The 20,964-nt window shown below is 37.4% G+C and overlaps 1 protein-coding gene across 2 annotated transcripts in view; it reads right to left on the bottom strand.

Annotated features, from left to right (window-relative positions):
- LOC133537055 (FH2 domain-containing protein 1-like) overlaps positions 1–20,754 on the bottom strand; it is a 44,958-nt gene extending 24,204 nt beyond the window's left edge. The window contains exons 1-5 of one of the 2 annotated variants that reach the window (XM_061877897.1): positions 20,546–20,754; positions 19,612–19,717; positions 13,942–14,343; positions 7,025–7,086; positions 292–394 (exon numbers count right to left, since the gene is read on the bottom strand). In XM_061877897.1, the coding sequence (XP_061733881.1) occupies positions 292–394; positions 7,025–7,086; positions 13,942–14,262 (486 nt within the window). In that variant the 5' untranslated portion in view covers positions 14,263–14,343; positions 19,612–19,717; positions 20,546–20,754. The remainder of the gene's footprint in view (positions 1–291; positions 395–7,024; positions 7,087–13,941; positions 14,344–19,611; positions 19,718–20,545) is intronic. The other variant, XM_061877896.1, reaches the window with a different exon arrangement.
- Between the last annotated feature and the right edge of the window lie 210 nt (positions 20,755–20,964).

Below are 20,964 nucleotides of genomic sequence, written 5' to 3'. Positions count from 1 at the left end.
GATGTAACACAGTGGTGAACATGCCCTTTCCCAACTACTTTGCCACGTGTTGCAGCCATCAATTTCCCAAGTTAGTTATTATTTGCAAAAAAAAATAAAAAATAAAGTTTCTCATTGTCATCCCATTGGGTTGAGTTATTTCTTGCCCTGATGTGGGATCTGAGCCGAGGATGACGTGGCTTGAGCAGCCCTTTGAGACATTCGGGAGTTAGGGTTATATAAGTAAACTTTGATTGATTGGTGGTTATAAAGAGTGAACTAAGTTCAAAGCCACACCAGTGGAAGAATTACCTCTTCCTCGTCCGGCAGCAGTTTCAATAACTCTCGCAGTTTCCCGCAGCCAAACGCCAGTCCACTTCCTGCTCCGATGTCATCAATCATGTCCGCCACAGGCCTGAGGAAGGAAGGATGGAGGATCTCACTCGGGTGGGGTCAGCAAGCAGATATCAACAATAAAATGCTGGACAACACTAAAACATGCGAGGGCCATTTGGATATTTTTCATTTGTAATAAATGTATGTTTTTTAACCTTTAGCTGGTCTCAGTCATAAAAATGTTAAAAAGAAGTCATCTTGTTTTTTTTAGTCAAATCTCTGCATCAACTTCAGGTCCTTACAAAGTTATTTTTAAACCCCGATTTTAAAACATACAAAATATGCAATAATTTCCCTAAAATATTTTCAAAGGGGAATAAGTTCTTGGAGCATTAATTAGGACAATAATTCATAACAACATTAATTTTGATTTATATGTTGTTGTTTTTTTAGCAATTATTTCCAATTCTCACTCAAATTCTTGTTTCTAGATGAGTAGTTCTCATAAATATTCAAACTAGGGCTGGGCGATATGGCCTTTTTTTAATATCTCAATATTTTTAGGCCATATCACGATATACGATATATATTACGATATTTTGCCTTGGCCTTGAATGAAAACTTGATGCATATAATCACATGATTCTATGTGTCCAAATTAAAACATTCTTCTTCATACTGCATTCATATATGCTACTTTTAAACTTTCATGCAGAGAGGGAAATCACAACTAAGTCAATTGACCAAAAGTGTATTTATCAAAGTTACTAAGCAACGGCACAAACATTCATGTCATTTCCAAAACAGAAAGTGCAAGATTGTCAGAGACATTTTAAGTGTCAAATAAAAATGAGCTGCACAGTAGGAAATCAAATAGTATTCATCCTTCACTATGTGGTATGTTACTAAGGTTATGAAATTCTCATCATTCTCTAGCGCAGGCGTCACCAACCTTTTTGAAACCAAGAGCTACTTCTTGGGTACTGATTAATGCAAAGGGCTACCAGTTGGATACACACTTAAATAAATTGCCAGAAATAGCCAATTTGCTCAATTTACCTTTAATAAATAAATCTACATATATATAGAAAATAAATTGGTATTTCTGTCTGTCCTTCCATCGTACATTTTTTTCTCCTTTTACGGAAGGTTTTTTGTAGAGAATAAATGATGAAAAAAACACTTAATTGAACGGTTTAAAAGAGGAGAAAACAGGTAAAAAATGAAAGTTTAATTTTGAAACATAGTTTGTCTTCAATTTTGACTCTTTAAAATTCAAAATTCAACCAAAAAAAGTGGAGAAAAACTAGCTAATTCGAATCTTTTTGAAAAAAATTAAAAAGTGGATTTATGGAACATCATGAGTAATTTTTCCAGATTAAGATTAATTTTAGAATTTTGATGACATTAAATAGGTTAAAATCCTTCCTCCTGGCACGTCAAACAGCTGCTGGACTTCAAGGGTGACCAATCAGCTCTGCAATTTGAGCGAGGATGAAAGATTTGTGGATGAGGAAAGTGAGAGTGAAGGATTAGAAAGAAAAAAAAAAGACAAGGGCAGTGGGAGCGATTTAGATGTTATTAGACAAATTTACTAGAATAATTCTGGAAAATCCCTCATCTGTTTATTGTGTTACTAGTGTTTAAGTGAGATTATATGGTCGTACCTGTACAACCTGAAAGTCGGAGGGGTGTGGCCACGGGTGTGGGGACCGCCAGTGTCTTAGAGGGAAGCCACGTTTCTTGACGAGGCGAAGGCAGCCGCTCGGGCCGGGCTGAGATTTTTATTTATTTTTTCCCTTCTTTCGCCACGGTGGAAGTATCTGACGGTCGGGGGCGGCCGGTGGGAGGAGGCAAGAGAGTCCACAGCTGCAGGATGAACGACGCGAGCTCTCCACTCATGTCTACGGTAAGAGCCGATTTATTACCACCATTTTCTCACCGAAACCTGCTGGTTGACATGTGGTAGGGAACCGTGTTCGCTTGACCGCTCTGATCCATAGTAAAGCTTCACCGTCATCTTTCGGGAATGCAAACAAGGAAACACTGGCTGTGTTTGTGTTGCTAAAGGCGGCCGCAATACACCGCTTCCCACCTACATCTTTCTTCTTTGACGTCTCCATTATTAATTGAACAAATTGCAAAAGATTCAGGAACACAGATGTCCAGAATACTGTGGAATTTTGCGATGAAAACAGACGACTTAATAGCTTGGAACGATGCTGGAACAAAATGTCCTCTACAATTCGTGACGTCACGCGCACGCGTCATCATACCGAGACGTTTCTGCAGGATATTTTGGCGCAAAATTTAAAATTGCAATTTAGTAAACTAAACCGGCTGTGTTGGCATGTGTTGCAATGTTAATATTTCATCATTGATATATAAACTATCAGACTTTAAATAGGTCAATCATTCAGAACAACATGGATTTTGATTCATTATTTTTGAGCAATAAATGATAAATGATAAATGGGTTGTACTTGTATAGCGCTTTTCTACCTTCAAGGTACTCAAAGCGCTTTGACATTACTTACACATTTACCCATTCACACACACATTCACACACTGATGGAGGGAGCTGCCATGCAAGGCGCCAACCAGCACCCATCAGGAGCAAGGGTGAAGTGTCTTGCTCAGGACACAACGGACGTGACGAAGTTGGTACTAGGTGGGATTTGAACCAGGGACCCTCGGGTTGCGCACGGCCACTCTCCCACTGCGCCACGCCGTGACAATGACAGTTTAAAAAAAAAAAAGGTAGCTTTGTTTTATTCCAATCAACATTGCAACTTTTTCTCGTTACATTTCACTAGTTTGTGTCATGATCCGTTACCCGGGTCATGGCATAATTTATGTTTAGTAGTTTCCTATGTTTTAGTCTGTTTCCTGGGTGCACCCTCTTTTTTTTTGTTTAGTGAAGTGAAGTGAATGATAATTATATAGCGCTTTTTCTCTAGTGACTCAAAGCGCTTTACATAATGAAACCCAATATCTAAGTTACATTCAAACCAGTGTGGGTGGCAATGGGAGCAGGTGGGTAAAGTGTCTTGCCCAGGGACACAGTGGCAGTGACTAGGATGGCATAAGCGGGAATCGAACTTGCAACCCTCAAGTTGCTGGCACGGCCACTCAACCAACCGAGCCAAACCGCCCCTACTGTTGGTTTCCATGGGCACTGATTCCCCTCACCTGTCTTAGTTTAGCAATTAGTGTTCCCACCAGGTGTTTTGGTTGATCACTCCCCTTTATAGTTTCCTGTCACCCAGCACTAGTTGCTGGGTCAATGTTTGCTACACGCAACATTTACGTTGTATGCCTCGTTTTTCACCCTTGGTGACATTTTATCTGTACAGTAATCTATTTATTTATATCTGCACCTTATTGCTTTTTTATTTTATTTTATTCTGCACTACCAAGAGCTAATGCAACGAAATTTCGTTCTTATTTGTACTGTAAAGTTCAAATTTGAATGACAATAAAAAGGAAATCTAAGTCTAAGTGTAGTCTAATTTTTTTAGCTCCACGCTTTTTAGCAACCTCAATTTTCGTCCTGCCGTTTATTTATTAAAGACTCAGTTCTGCCTGCACGCTGCTCCAGCTTGTTTTCGGCGTTGGAAGGAACACAACCAGCGCAACTATGCGCCCACTAGTGATGGGTTGATGAGGCGTCATGAAGCATTTCGACACATTGCAAAACTGTATTGATACTGTGTCACTAAATACTGACATCTGCTGGATATTAAAAATCTCTACAGGCAACCTATGGACGGACTCAACTGACACTGATTTTACGACCTAGTACAGTGATTCTCAACCTTTTGTTTGTGATGTACACCCTGTGAACATTTTTTTTAATTCAAGTACCCCCTAATCAGAGCAAAGCATTTTTGGTTGAAAAAAAGAGATAAAGAAGTAAAATACAGCACTATGTCATCAGTTTCTGATTTATCAAATTGTATAACAGTGAAAAATATTGCTAATTTGTAGTGGTCTTTCTTGAACTATTTGGAAAAAAAGATATAAAAATAACTAAAAACTTGTTGAAAAATAAACAAGTGATTAAATTATAAATAAAGATTTCTACACATAGAAGTAATCATCAACTTAAAGTGCCCTCTTTGGGGATTGTAATAGAGATCCATCTGGATTCATCAACTTAATTCTAAACATTTCTTCACAAAAAATACATCTTTAACATCAATATTTATGGAACATGTCCACAAAAAATCTAGCTGTCAACACTGAATATTGCATTGTTGCATTTCTTTTCACAGTTTATGAATTTACATTCATATTTTGTTGAAGTATTATTCAATAAATATATTTATAAAGGATTTTTGAATTGTCGCTATTTTTAGAATATTTTTAAAAAATCTCACGTACCCCTTGGCATACCTTCAAGTACACCCAGGGGTACGCGTACCCCCATTTGAGAACCACTGACCTAGTATATACAATAATATAAACCAAGTCATTGTATTTCATTTAGGACTATTTCATATCTTCATTTAAATAAAAAAATATTTTTATCTTTTTAAGATACAGTCAATAAATAATGTGAACATGTATCATACATGGAAATCTAATAGAATGTGTGGATGCTTGTGGACTGGGATTTTTTTTTTTTTTTTTTTTTCACATTTTTATTTTTTTAAAAAACTGTTTTTGCAAGGCATTAAATTTTCGACGATTTCTCTTCTTAGTTATTATTTCACGGCGGAAATCTTTCTTTTTGCCTGAGACTGCTCCATGATCTCCGACGACGATAAATGAGAAATGACCAACGACAGAAGTGCGGCGATTCTGTTGGCAGCAGCATCTTGTTGACAGGCGCGCAGGCGTCAGTTCGACACAGTTCGCGTATCAGTCACATGACCAAAACAGCTCATGATCGGTCACATGACTTTCTAAAAGTGGTACGCGCACCAACACAGGGTTTTATTCTATGAGCTCGACGCATGCATCGGTGTTGCCGGATCCATCCCTAGCGCCCACGACGTAACAGTTTGCTCTTTTATTCAAAGTTAAAGTTAAAGTACTAATGATTGTAACACACACATTAGGTGTGGTGAAATTTTTCCTCTGCATTTGACCCATCCCCTTGTTTACCCCCTGGGAGGTGAGGAGAGCAGTGGGCAGAAGCAGTGGCCACGCCCGGGAATCATTTTTGGTGATTTGACCCCCAATTCCAACCCTTCACGCTGAGTGACAAGCAGGGAGGTAATGGGTACAATTTTTTTATAGTCTTTGGTATGACTCGGCCGGGGTTTGAACTCCCAACCTACCGATCTCAGGGCGGACACTCTAACCACTAGGTCAGGGGTCAGCAACCTGCGGCTCTAAAAAATAGATAAAGATGAAGGAAATTTTTGTTTTGTTGTTTTAATATATTTTCTGTAGGAGAAAAAACATGACACAAACTTTCCTCCATCCATCCATTTTCTACTGCTTGTTCCTTTCCTAATTGTTAGAAATCCCACTGTTTATGTTATACATGCCTCACCGATGAGAGTATTTGGCAAGCACCGTTTTGTCCTACTCATTTCAGCGACCCTTGAACTCATTGTAGTTTGTTTACATGTACAACTTTCCCCGATACTGCCACAGAAAGACGTGTTTTATGCCACCCCTTTGTCTCATTTTGTCCACCAAACGTTTTATGCTGTGCATGAATGCACAAAAGGTGAGCTTTGTTGATTTTATTGATTTGCTGGAGGCATGTTTGGTCATTCCATGACTGCAAGCTAATGGATGCTGAAATGCTATTTAGGCTAGCTGTATATACATATTGCATCATTATGCCTCGTTTGTAGGTATATTTGAGCTCAATTAAATCCTTTACTTGTGTCCTCTGTGTATTTAATTTATATTTATATCTGTATGAATTTATATTTATATCTGTATGAATTATTGGCTGCATTTCTGATAGATGTTTGTGTGCCATGTTGTTCCAGACCACAGCAAACATTACCCAGCTTGCAAAGATTGTAATAAATCCATTAGAAGAAGACAGCCTGCCGTTTCCTTAAACTAGGACACACACATCTATACCTTTGGCCATTCTGAGCCAGTCATTTCCAGGAGTTACTGTATCTCATCCTGCGAGAAACCTCGATTTTACTAATGATTTCCAAATGTTGCATAAATGTGTAGGATGAAAATTAAAATACAACATTTATGTCAATGAAGATTTGCCTCAGCCTTTGATAGTACGCCAATATAGCTAATATAGACAATTACATCATGTGTTGCCTTCATTATAACACTTATAAAAGGCTTTTAATTTTTTGCGGCTGCAGACAGATATTTTATTTGTATTTTTAATCCAATATGGCTCTTATACCATTTTGGGTTGCCGACCCCTGCACTAGGCCACTGAGTAGGAGATTTATTCCACTTTTGTTCTATAGTATTGTTAGAATGTGCCACCTTAGCTGCGGGCCGCCCTTTGTACACCCCTGTTCTACATTCTTAAAGACGTGTTGCAGCAGTAACATTCAACTTGCTTAAGAGTTTTAGCCAAACTAAAATGCTTTTAAAGATCATTTAAAATGGAATTGTCTGATGTCCGCTGAAAGTGTCAACAACATTTGTATTACTGTGTAGGATAAGTAGCCTTGGGCAGCATATTTCTCATGGCTCCTGCAGAGTTCCAAGTGGAGGAGACCTGCCCAGACACGCGTGGTGACGCAGCAGAGACACTCACCGCCTAAACTGCTTGAGGAAAATGCCGATGTTCATGCTCCTCTTGGAGCCCAGGATGGACACCTGGGAAGACACAAGAAGCGGCAGCATGGGTCATTGTCAAAGCTGCTGCTCCACCCCGACATGGAGAGGCCACAAAGGTCAACATTTCAGCAATTACTCATGGGCCACTGCACATGTGATGTCATGTGACCGCTATCTTCCACCTTCCCTCAGCAAACAGGAAAAAAGATCACATTCCTGAAACTTGACGTCATACCATGTTTACTTTTATTTAGTGTTCTTTCCTCAGACTTATGGAGAGTCAGATGGGAGAAAATGAAATAAATATATACAGAGGGGCAAAAAAGTATTTAGTCAGCCACCGTTTGTGCAAGTTCTCCCACTTCAAATGATGACAGAGGTCGGTAATTTTCATCATAGTTACACTTCAACTGTGAGAGACAGAATGTGAAAAAAAACCCCAAGGAATTCACATTGTAGGAATTTTAAAGAATTCATTTGTAAATTATGGTGGAAAATAAGTATTTGGTCAACCATTCAAAGCTCTCACTGATGGAAGGAAGGAGGTTTTGGCTCAAAATCTCACGATACATGGCCCCATTCATTATTTCCTTAACACGGATCAGTCGTCCTGTCCCCTTAGCAGAAAAACAGCCCCAAAGCATGACGTTTCCACCCCCGTGCTCCACAGTAGGTGTGGTGTTCTTGGAATGCAATTCAGACAAGTTGAGTTTATACCAAAATGGATACATGGATGATACAGCAGAGGATTGGGAGAATGTCATGTGGTCAGATGAAACCAAAATAGAACTTTTTGGTATAAAGTCAACTCGTCGTGTTTGGAGGAAGAAGAATACTGAGTTGCATCCCAGGAACACCATACCTACTGTGAAGCATGGGGGTGGAAACATCATGCTTTGGGGCTGTTTTTCTGCTTAGGGGACAGGACGATTGATCTGTGATAAGGAAAGAATGAATGGGGCCATGTATCGTGAGATTTAGAGCCAAAACCTCCTTCCATCAGTGAGAGCTTTGAATGGTTGACCAAATACTTATTTTCCACCATCATTTACAATTAAATTCTTTAAAATTCCTACAATGTGAATTCCTGGATTTTTTTTTTCACATTCTGTCTCTCACAGTTGAAGTGTACCTATGATGAAAATTACAGACCTCTGTCATCATTTGAAGTGGGAGAACTTGCACAATCGGTGGCTGACTAAATACTTTTTTGCCCCACTGTACATCATTAAATAATTACTTACATGTGTCATTAATGGGTTATACTTGTATAGCGCTTTTCTACCTTATAAAGGAACTCAAAGCGTTTTGACACTATTTCCCCATTCACCCATTAGGTCATTATACTTGGAATTAAATACACAAATGTGTTATTTAATAAATTGTCATAATTTAAGTAATTATTTAATCATGTGATTACTGAATATATTATTTAGATATGAAATATGTGAGAAATTGAGATTTTTGTAAATTGTCCATTCACTTTTTTAATGGGGGAAAATCCTGGTATTCCAGGTAATCAGGGAATTTTCGAACCCGAGAAACATGCAGGCTTAAATGTCGAGGGTGAGCGGAGTGTGAGGAACGGTTCAAATTGGATGAAAAATGTGAGCCATTGAGAGTTTTGTATAATGCCCATTTGTTGTCAATGGGGAGCAAATTCCGGGAAATTCTGGGAAAACCGCGAATTTTGGGAAAGGTTTGCCTTTGAGATATTTGAAAAATAGTGTTGGTTGAAAATTTTGGAATCGGATGAAAAAAATGGCACCAACTTTTGAGAATTTAGGGTATTGTAGAACTATGAATACATCCATTTATTTGAATGGAAATTTCCTGGAAATGTGGACAATTCGAGAAAACCGGCTATTTATTGCTATTAGCACAATTGTCTTAAAAGATATGAATGGGCTGGTGTTTTTTGAATTGGTTGGAAAATGTTGACGTAGTAACAGTTTGAATTGAGAATGGGTATTTCGGAATTCCTGGAGATTCCAGAAAAACCCGGAAAAAATATTTTGCCTTCGAGGTCTCGGAAGAGTAGTGTGTGTGAAAGGTTGAAAAGTCGGAATTGGGTAAAAAGTGACGCAAAATTTTGAGAATTTATGGTAATGTAGAACTATGAATATGTCCATTCCTTTGAATGGGAATTTCACGGAAATTTGGGAATTTTAGGAAAAATGGTAATTTTTGATAATATTAATACTAACACAATTGTCCTAGATGATGTGTGAATGGGTTGGTGTTGGAATTTTTCCAATCGGGTAAAAAATGTTGACATGGTAAGAGTTTCAATTGAGACTAGGCCTTTTGGAATTCCTGGAAATGCTGGGATAACTGTGAAAAATGTTTTGCGTTTGATCTATCAGAAGAGAAGTGTGTGTGAAATGTCGGAATCGAGTAAAAATGGCGCATAACATTGAGAATTTAGGGCATTGTAGAACTATGAATAAAATCATTCATTTAAATGGAAATTTGCTGGAAATTTGGGCATTTCGAGAAAACTGGCTATATATTGCTATTAGCACAATTGTCTTAGAAGATATGAATGGGCTGGTGTTTTTTGAATCGGTTGGGAAATGTTGACGTAGTAACAGTTTGAATTTAGAATGGATATTTCGGAATTCCTGGAGATTCCAGGAAAACCCGCAAAAAATATTTTGCCTTCGAGATCTCGGAAGAGTAGTGCGTGTGAAAGTTTGGAAAGTCGGAATTGGGTAAAAAGTGACGCAAAATTTTGAGAAACTATGGATATGTCCATTCCTTTAAATGGGAATTTCACGGAAATTTGGGAATTTTAGGAAAACTGACAATTTTTATGAATATTGATACTAACACAATTTTCCTAGATGATATGAATGGGTTGGTGTTGGAATTTTTCAAATCCGGTAAAAAATGTTCACATAGGAACAGTTTGAATTGAGAATAAGCCTTTCGGAATTCCTGGAAATGCGGGGAAAACTGGGAAAAAATGTTTGGCGTTTGATATAATCGGAAGAGAAATGTGTGTGAAATGGCACACAACTTAGGGAATTTAGGGCATTGTAGAACTATAAATAAATCCATTAATTTAAATGGAAATTTACTGGAAATTTGTGAATTTCTGGAAAACCAGAGCATTTTGAAAATATTGATACTCAGAGAAGATATGAATGGTGGTAATAATAATAATATTAATAATAATACATATATTATTTTTTGGTGTAGAATCTTATATTTGTGTGAATGTTTGGACATTCTCATAATTATATTATATAATAATAATAATAAATATGGGCTTCACGGTGGCAGAGGGGTTAGTGCGTCTGCCTCACATTACGAAGTTCCTGCAGTCCTGGGTTCAAATCCAGGCTCGGGATCTTTCTGTGTGGAGTTTGCATGTTCTCCCCGTGAATGCGTGGGTTCCCTCCGGGTACTCCGGCTTCCTCCCACTTCCAAAGACATGCACCTGGGGATAGGTTGATTGGCAACACTAAATTGGCCCTAGTGTGTGAATGTGAGTGTGAATGTTGTCTGTCTATCTGTGTTGGCCCTGCGATGAGGTGGCGACTTGTCCAGGGTGTACCCTGCCTTCCGCCCGATTGTAGCTAAGATAGGCGCCAGCGCCCCCCGCGACCCCGAAAGGGAATAAGCGGTAGAAAATGGATGGATGGATAATAATAAATATATGTATTTTTGGTGTAAAATCGTATATATGTGTGAATGTTGGTCACAGAATTATATAATAATAATTAGAAATGTCTGATAATGGCTTTTTTTGCCGACATCCGATATTGTCCAACTCTTAATTACCGATTCCGATATCAACCGATACCAATACAGACAGTTGTGGAATTAACACATTATTGTGCCTAGTTTTGTTGTGATGCCCCGCTGGATGTATTAAACAATGTAACAAGGTTTTCCAAAATAAATTAACTCAAGTTATGGACAAAAATGCCAACATGGCACTACCATATTTATTATTGAAGTCACAAAGTGCATTATTTTTTTTTAACATGCCTCAAAACAGCAGCTTGGAATTTGGGACAGGCGCTCCCTGAGAGAGCATGAGGAGGATGAGGTGGGCGGGGTTGGGGTGTGGGGGGCGGGGTTGAGGTGTGTGTGTGTGGGGGGGGGGATATTGTAGCTTCCCAGAAGAGTTAGTGCTGCCAGGGATTCTGGGTATTTGTTCTGTTGTGTTTATGTTGAGTTAGGGTGCGGATGTTCTCCCGAAATGTGTTTGTCATTCTTCTTTGGTGTGGGTTCACAGTGTGGCGCATCTTTGTAAAAGTGTTAAAGTTGTTTATACGGCCACCCTCAGTGTGACCTGTATGGCTGTTGACCAAGTATGCGTTGCATTCATTTGTGTGTGTGAAAAGCTGTAGATATTATGTGATTTACGCAAAGGCAGTGCCTTTAAGGTTTATTGGTGCTCTGTACTTCTCCCTACATCCGTGTACCACTACGTACAGGGGCGTTTAAAAAAGCCATAAATTTGACTTTTTGAAACAGATACCGATAATTTCCGATATTACATTTTAAAGCATTTATCGGCCGATAATATCGGCAGTCCGATATTATCGGACATCTCTAATAATAATAATAATGATAAGAATAAATTGATGATTTTTGGTGTAGAATCTTATATATGTGTGACATTCACACAATAATTAATAAAATTTGCTGATTGGTTACACGGCACGTGCACTAGTCTGAGAAGCGGTGAGTACTGATCGATATCTTGGTGTGAAAGTACAGAAATAACTGCAATAAATTGCTCTACTTGAACTGCGACATTCATCCTGAGTCAGCAGGTCTTGCCTCCACAAACTCCACAAGGTCTAAAATATTCCCCAAAAGTACGAGTATATCCTTCTTCGCCGCAATGTTTTTAAAGACTTCCGAAATTCCAAAGCAATCATTAGACGAGATTGCTGTTAGCCCCACCCACTGACTTTGATGGATTAATTACAGTCATCCATCCATTTTCTACTACTTGTGGCAAATGTATGAAATATTTAAATAAATCATTGAGTCATGAAATGTACAAATAAATTAAGTAATACTTATTTGAATCATGAAGTATTGAAATGAATATTTATTGAAATATTAAAATAATAAATTATTTGAATGTACTTTTACATTAAATACAGTGATTACACATTAAATAACAAATTTATGTATTCAATTCCAAATATATTTAATTAATAAAAATCAATTATTTAACTGACCTAATTAGGTCATAAAATGTATCACTAGATTATACAATAATTAAATAATTCAATGTACTTTTAAATGAAATTAATTAATTTAATAACACATTGATGTAATTAATTCCAATGATGATTGTAAATATTTAAAGATGTATTTATTTGTGTCCCATTTGATCAATTACATTGAGTAATCCTAAATGTGTGCTGAATAATAAAAAAAATCTGAAAAATCTCCTGGGGCTTGTCTTTATTGCGGGGTCAAAGGTTAAAGGATCCGCCTGTTTTATTTGTTTATCTTGCAAATGACTCAGATGTGGAAGTTCATTTCTGTCTTAATTACCCTTCTTCCTGCCAGAGTTCACCTGGGATAGGCTCCTGCCCACCCGTGAGCCCGAGAGGGACATGTGGTAAAATATGGATTACAAAAGCTTTTTTTGCAACCGCATTTATGTAACTGATTTTTTTGCGTTTGAATTATTAAAAATACAGTGTTTTAAAATTCAGTGGAGAAATATTTGTTGCTTCAAAAGTCAAGACCCACTTCCTGTCGATCAAGACTGAAGCCATCAATCGTGTTTTAGAACCAGCCAACGAGGCGTCAAGTTTGCAGGTGAATTTTCACTACAACAATTTTTTTTATTCAATATTTTTTTTTTTACATTGAATTTCTATTAAAAAAATCTATTACCCAATTTTTTTACATATATATTTTTTTAACTGATTTTTGTCACACAAAATTTTCATTAGACTTTATCTTTTTACATTGAATTTTTATAGACTGATTTTTATAGACTGCATTTTCTCACTGATATTTTAAACACTGTACTTTAACAAAAATGTTTAAACACACATTTTGCTATCAAAGTTGTATTTAATGATGTTGTCAGCATAGTTTGATGTTAAAAAGAAATGTCACTGCAAAATTCAAACGCACAAAAATACAGTTAAATAAAATTCTGTGTCAAAAAAAGATTTCATAATAAAAACAGCAATTACACAGAATTTTTTTACCAAAAATTTTAAAACACAAAATTTACATTAAACTTAATTTTCATTGCACCAATTTTTTTTACACTAATTTTTCACTATACTGAATTTTTCTTTTACAATACATTTTTTTTACACTCACTTTTCATTAGACTGTATCTTTTTACAAAAAAAATTAAAATACATTTCAATTACACTGAATTTTCACTACACTTATTTTTTACACTGAATTTTCATTAAACTGATTTTTTTTACGAACACAAAATTTTCATTACATTGACTTTTAATTATACTGAATTTTCTTCACACTGAAATTTTTTCCCATAAATTTTAATTACACTGAATTTTCATTATACTGAATTTTCTTTACACTTAATTTTTTTACGATAAATTTTAAAACGCATTATTTTCATCACACGGAATTTTCATTATACTGACTTTTCATTAGACTGATTCTTTTTACAAGGATTTTCATTACACTGATTTTTTTACGCTGAATTTTTATTAGACAGAATCTTTTTTTATAAATTTAATTTTTGTAGTATGTCAAACTGACTTTGCCAACACACATTTTACATACAATTGTTTACTCTAATTGTCATCTATTTTGGTGGACAAAAATTCAGTACACATTAATTCAAGTACCAAAAACTCAGCTACCCGCCTTTAAGTGACCCAAAAGAAGCAAAGATTTCGTTTTTCTCTGGGCACTCACCAGTTCTCCCCCGGGAGCGGCAACGGGGGCGCCCCTGACCCCGTGGCGGTGGTTGGCGTGGTGCTGCTGAGCCTGCTTGTGACTGAACAACTCCTCCATGTGGTGCGTGTCCAGCTGGTAGTCGCCGTCCGCCTGGTCCTCCGTCCAGATGTTGTGCTTCCCCATCACGCTGTGCTTGGGGATGGTCTCCCAGTTGAAGTTGCGCATCCTTGAGCGCCGGCGCAGGGCCTTCGAACCTAAGGCGAGGGGGGGTGGCGGCGGAGGGGGCGGCAGTAAAGGGGGAGGAGGGGCAGGGGGGCCGCCCGGCTGCATCTTTGCCATGGGGGGGAGGGATCAGCAAGGGCGGAGGACGGCGGCCAAGGTCTGCAGCGGCATGCTGAAGATTTATGGAGCGGGGCGTGTCTGCAACAACAAGTTAGGACAGCCCTTGATTGGTTACCATGGTTACGCACACTGTTTACTCCTTTCACTACACTTCTCAAATAGTGGGGAGGAGGACGTGCTTTATCAGTATCACGCAGTAGCATACTTTTGCTGTGAAAATGTTTCAAATATTCCGCTCCTGAGTAAATGTTTTATTTTTCAGTATTAAATGGTTCAAGTCTTTTAAAAAAATGTTTATAGTTTACATGAGGATGATATTTTTTATTTTCTTTCTTGTTACAAACTACAAACCCCGTTTCCATATGAGTTGGGAAATTGTGTTAGACGTAAATACAAACGGAATACAATGATTTGCAAATACTTTTCAACCCATATTCAGTTGAAAATTCTACAAAGACAACACATTTTATGTTAAAACTGATAAAAAAAAATTTGGGGGGGAAATAATCATTAACTTTAGAATTTGATGCCAGCAACACGTGACAAAGAAGTTGGGAAAGGTGGCAATAAATACTGATAAAGTTGAGGAATGCTCATCAAACACTTATTTGGAACATCCCACAGGTGTGCAGGCGAGTTGGGAACAGGTGGGTGCCATGATTTGGTATAAAAACAGCTTCCATGAAATGCTAAGTAATTCACAAACAAGGATGGGGCGAGGGTCACCAATTTGGAAGCAAATTGTCGAACAGTTTTAGAACATTTTTCAATAAGCTATTGCAAGGAATTTAGGGATTTTACCATCTACGGTCCGTAAAATCATCAAAAGGTTCAGAGAATCTGGAGAAATCACTGCACGTAAGCGATGATATTACGGCCTTTGATCCCTCAGGCGGTACTGCATCAAAAACCGACATCAGTGTGTAAAGGATATAACTACAGTTGGTCGCTACATCTGTTAGTGCAAGTTAAAACTCTACTATGCAAAGCGAAAGCCATTTATCAACAACACACAGGAACGCCGCCGGCTTCGCTGGGCCCGAGCTCATCTAAGATGGACTGATGCAAAGTGGAAAAGTGTTCTGTGGTCTTACGAGTCCACATTTCAAATTATATTTGGAAACTGTGGACGTGGTGTCCTCCGGAACAAAGAGGAAAATAACCATCCGGATTGTTATAGGCGCAAAGTTCAAAAGCCAGCATCTTTGATGGTATGGTGGTGTATTACTGTAGTGCCCAAGGCATGGGTAACTTACACATCTGTGAAGGCACCATTAAGGCTGAATGGTGCATACAGGTTTTGGAACAACATATGTTGTCATCTAAGCAACGTTATCATGGACGCCCCTGCTTATTTCAGCAAGACAATGCCAAGCCATGTGTTACAACGGCGTGGCTTCGTAGTAAAAGAGTGTGGGAACTTTCCTGGCCCGCCTCCAGTCCAGACCTGTCTCCTATCGAAGCGTAAAATACGACAGCGTTGAACGACTGAAGCTCTACATAAAACAAGAATGGGAAAGAATTCCACTTTCAAAGCTTCAACAATTAGTTTCTTCAGTTCCCAAACGTTAATTGAGTGTTGTTAAAAGAAAAGGTGATGTAACACAGTGGTGAACATGCCCTTTCCCAACTACTTTGGCACATGTTGCAGCCATGAAATTCAAAGTTAATCATTGTTTGAAAAAAAAAAAAAAAAGTTTATGAGTTTGAACATCAAATATCTTGTCTTTGTAGTGCAATCAACTGAATATGGGTTGAAAAGGACTTGCAAATCATTGTATTCTGTTTCAATTTACATCCAACACAATTTCCCAACTCATACGGAAACGGGGTTTGTGGAACAATGTTTCTTAACCATAGGGCCGGCAAAAAAAATGCGTTTTCCATCTGTATGTAATACACTTTTCCACCACTTGTGGCAGTAAGGATCACAGAAGAAGTCTGGAGCTAGAGTCAGAGAGAAATTTCTTGAACGCAAAAATTATGACTAAAATGGTGAAGCTGTATTTGTATTTAACATACATTTATTGAAAGTTTATTTGTAGTGACATATATAACACATTTTTTTCATCAGTTTTTGTAAGTCCCTTTTGTGCAGTATATTTGATGAGTATTTCTTTTTGTAATCAGTCTGACCTAAGTCCTGATAAAAATAATTGTGATTAACACATGCTTTCATATCATTTGACAAGTTTTATTCTGTTGAACTGTAAGTAGGCTAGATTTATAATTATTGAATACCATTAAAAATGAAGTGTAAGATTACGAATTTGATGTTAATATTCGAGTGGGTCCCGGGCCCCTGTGTAGTGCAAAAGTTGGGATCCGAGGTCAAAAAGGTTAAGAAACCCTGGACTGGAAAATAGTGTTAATAAAGTAATTTTTTTGCTGTAAGTTGATCTATACTTTCTTATTTTTTTTGTTGTCTTTCATTTTATTACAGATAAAATGTTATGCAGAGGTGTACTTATAACAATTTTATGGAGAAATAAGGCCATTTGTGGTCATGATAAAGACGCAAATGATGAGCGTAACAGAAAGTAGCGCAAAAAGAATGACAAAAGTGGTATATCTTTATTTGTATTTAACATAAATTCATTGAATAGCATTAAAAATCAAGAGTAAGATTACTAATTTGATGTTAAATTCCAGTGGGCCCCGGGCCCCTGTGTATTGGAAAAGTTGGGACTCGAGGTCAAAAAGTTTAAGAACCGCTGGACTGGAAAATAGTGTTAATAGTTATTTATTTTTTGTAAGTTGATCTATAAATTTCTTCTTTTTTGTTTTCTTTCACGGCATTAAAGATAACATGTTATGCAGAGGTGTACTTATAACAATCTTATTGAGAAATAATACCATTTGTCATCTTGGCAAAGGGAAAAATGATGGGCGTAACAGAAAATAACCGAGAAGCACTGATTCAGTAACACTTAGAGTATTTTTTTTTTTACAAGAATTGTACTTTTTAAAGGGCTATAAACAACTAATATTTTGCATAAGGAGCAACTCAAAGGATTATCTTCAAAATGAGTTTTTACTTTAGCTATTAAAAAGGTAACTGTGCATAACAATGTACCCTTGTTAACATTGTTGAAAATCAAAAATCAACTTACAACAAAAAATAACTATTAACATTGTTTCTGAGTCTGTTATAAAAACACGCCATTTAAACCTGAAAAGGTGCGTTATTGTTTGTGCTATGTTGCCATAATTTGTACAAGTTCGCTCATTGCAGGTGTTGCGTGTTGAAAATGTACTTCCTGAGTTAATGCCTTAATCCGGAAATAAAACCGTCCATAGCGTTTCTACTCGTATGCTTGTAAGTTTTACAATATAACTAAAACCATTCCTACTTACTAAAGCGTCCCATGTGTGATGTCTGTAGGAGTGTTTACATGCATATTTGTTTGTCCTAGCAGAAGCTAATATGCTAACAGGTTTACGACTGTCTGTTTTAGTATTAACTTACAACTGTATTCTTTTTGGATTGTTTCAGTTTCACAAATTCCTCAGTAAATTCGCCAAAATGTCACCGTAGAGTTATTGAGTCTGTTTGGCTGATTGGAGAGATAGCTTGCGCAGCTAGCGGGTCCATGACCATGACTTCTGTTTTTTATGATCAGCCGTTTTACTGCCATGTTACAGACACTGTGTGTAAACATTTTAGGTATGTACATTTACAGAATATTTTTGCTAAAATAACTAATTTCACAACGTATATATCTGCAACTTATAGCTTGAAATATATATATTTTTTTCACCTAGTGGGTCCGTGACGATGACTTCTGTTTTGTTTTATCAGTCGTTTTATTGCCGTTTCCAGAAACTGTTTGTACACAATTAAGGTATGTAAATAAACATTTAGAGAATATTTCCGTGTAAATAATTAATTTCACCACGTATATATATTCTTTCTTTCTTATAGTGGGTCCATGACGATGACATTTGTTTTGTTTGATCAGCCGTTTTACTGCGCTGTTACAGACACTGTTTGTAAACAATAAATAAACATTTACAGAATATTTCTAAGTAAATAACCAATTTCACAACGTATATATCTGCGGCTTATAGTCCGGTGTGGTTAATATATGGAAATAAAATTATTCAAAAATTTAGTGGGTGCAGCTTGTATATCGGCGCGCTTTGTAGTCCAGAAAATACGGTAATTGAGTTAGTAACAGAGTCACTCTTTAACAAATGTAATTAATTAAAAGGCAAAGTAATAATCATGTCACTTAATTTTGTTTTTTAGAAAATGCAAAACATTTGACATATAAATTTGAAAAAAAAAATAAAAAATATATATATATATATAAGGCGTGCCTGTTGCTAATTGACGCAGTAATGTCAGCATTAGCTCAGCTTTGTTTGTCAGCATTAGCTCAGCTTTGTTTGACGAATCTTTTCACTGGATTGAGTTAGCGTGAATTAATAAAGACACTGAACCATTGACTTGTTGTTCGTTATCCCCACGTAGTAGTAGTATTGTGTATTGCACATTGTTTTCTGTGTGATGTTGCCTCCTTTTATTTGAAATTAAGTTCCTTTTAATGTGGTGCTGGTTGTCTCTTTTAATCGTAAAAATGTAATGTTGTCATAAAGTAGCGCGCCAGGTTACATAGAAGTAGGGTTGTACGGTACACCGGTATTGGTACAGTTCCGTGATACTAATGAATCATATTCGGTACTATACCGCCTCTAAAAAGTATTGGTTCGCCACCCCCTGCTCCTCCGTCGTCACGTCATGACATTGCTGTTTTTTACGAGCAGACGAGCATGTTTGGCAGCGCACAGACGTAGTACTTACAACCAGACACAGTTTGTAGACAGAAAAGGGAGAATGGACGCATTTTTGCTTAAAAACCAAAGACAAAGGTGAAGTTATAACACTGAAACACCCTCAGGAAGACGTGCTTTAAGACATGGCAAGCTAGCTAGCGGCTAAAGTCCATCCGCAGTCGGCAGTGTTTTAGCTACATCTAAACCACTAATCCTCACCTCCATGGTGACAAATAAAGTAAGTGTCTTACAAGTACGAGGAATAGCTAAACATGCTTTACTACACACCGTAGCTCACCAGCGTCACCGCTAATGCCACTGTTCCTGAATGTAAACAAATGTCATTGGTAATTCTACACCTAACATCCACTGTAATGATACCAAGTACAGGAGTGTATCTAGTCGATACTATTATGATTACATCGATATTTTTAGCATCACACAATCTATTTTAGTTTTTTTTTTAAATTTACATTATGTTTATAAACTCAGGGAATATGTCCCTAGACACATGAGGACTTTATGACCGATGTATGATCCTGTACTTGGTATCGGATTGATACCTACATTTGTGGTATTATCCGCCTTCCGCCCGAAGCAGCTGAGATAGGCTCCAGCACCCCCGCGACTCCGAACGGGACAAGCGGTAGAAAATGGATGGATGGATCCAAAACTAATGTAAGGCATTAAACAAGAAAAAAATAAGTGATTATTACATTTCAACAGAAGTGTAGAAAGAACATGTTGAAACGGAAAATAAGCAGATATTAACAGTAAATTAACAAATACATTAATAATACATTCTTATAGTTTGTCCCTCATAATTTTGACAAAATAATAGGTAGATAAATGACACGATATGTTGCTGCATATGTCAGCAGACTAATTAGGAACCTTTGTTTGTTTACTTACTACTAAAAGACAACTTGTCTAGTATTTCATCCATCCATCCATTCTCTACCGAATGTCCCTTTTGGGGTCGCTCGAGCCTATCTCAGTTGTTCACTATTTTATTTAAGGACAAAATTGCAATAATAAACACATGTTTAATGTACCCTAAGATATTCTGTTAAAATAAAGCCAATAATGACATTTTTGTGGTCCCCTTTATTTAGAAAAGTATAGAAAAATGTAGAAATTTGGGTACCGGTACCAAAACGTATGTTAAAACGTAGGTGAAAGTAAAAATCTGATAAAAGTTTGTAACGCCGTTATTTCGAACTTAAAGTGTGTTTATACTCTAAGGAGAGTTTGTTGTGTTTACTAAAAACATGGCCTCTGGCACTTTATGATGGCAACAGTTCATCATCATTTTGTTTTTAAAACCATAACCAGTGGAGCTTTTATTATTGAAATTCTGACAGCGATCACTACTTGAAACATATTTATTGTAATCATCATTACTAGCAACATCTGGGCTCACTATTTGGCAATTCTAACAAGTGTGCTTACATTTGGCAGTAGAACTAAAATATGTTTTAGCAGTAAAACATCAACTTACCTTTTCGCTGGCTTGCTGCTGCACCGTTAAAAGTATTTTGTCCTTTTTTTGTGTCATTCCAGACTTGCTCCTCTCGTGCTGCAACTTGAACGGTGTCGCAACTCCTCTGGCCCGCACGGAAGCGAGGAGGAGGACACGCCCACGGTGAGAAGGGCGGCGGCCTGCTCACCTTCCAGCAGGTGTGCCTCTGGGATCACAGCCGGAGCTCCTGGCCCTTGAGTGGACTGTGGACGCAGGAGGTGTGGACTCCAGCAACGTGATCAGCCGGACTGGTAGATAGAGAGAAGCAAACATTGATTTGTGTCGAAGGAGCATTTCATCATCACTGCTAAATAGCCGCCTGGGAAAAAAGTAGAAGCAGCGCATAAATGAATGAATGAATGAGTGAGTGTTGAAGGAGATAAAGGAGTTGATTATTG

The sequence above is a fragment of the Nerophis ophidion genome, linkage group LG18 (genome assembly GCF_033978795.1).
Source record: "Nerophis ophidion isolate RoL-2023_Sa linkage group LG18, RoL_Noph_v1.0, whole genome shotgun sequence".
Taxonomy (NCBI): Eukaryota; Metazoa; Chordata; class Actinopteri; order Syngnathiformes; family Syngnathidae; genus Nerophis; species Nerophis ophidion.
The sequence above is the reverse complement of the archived record's forward strand: the minus strand, read 5'-3'. Positions and strand labels throughout refer to the sequence as shown.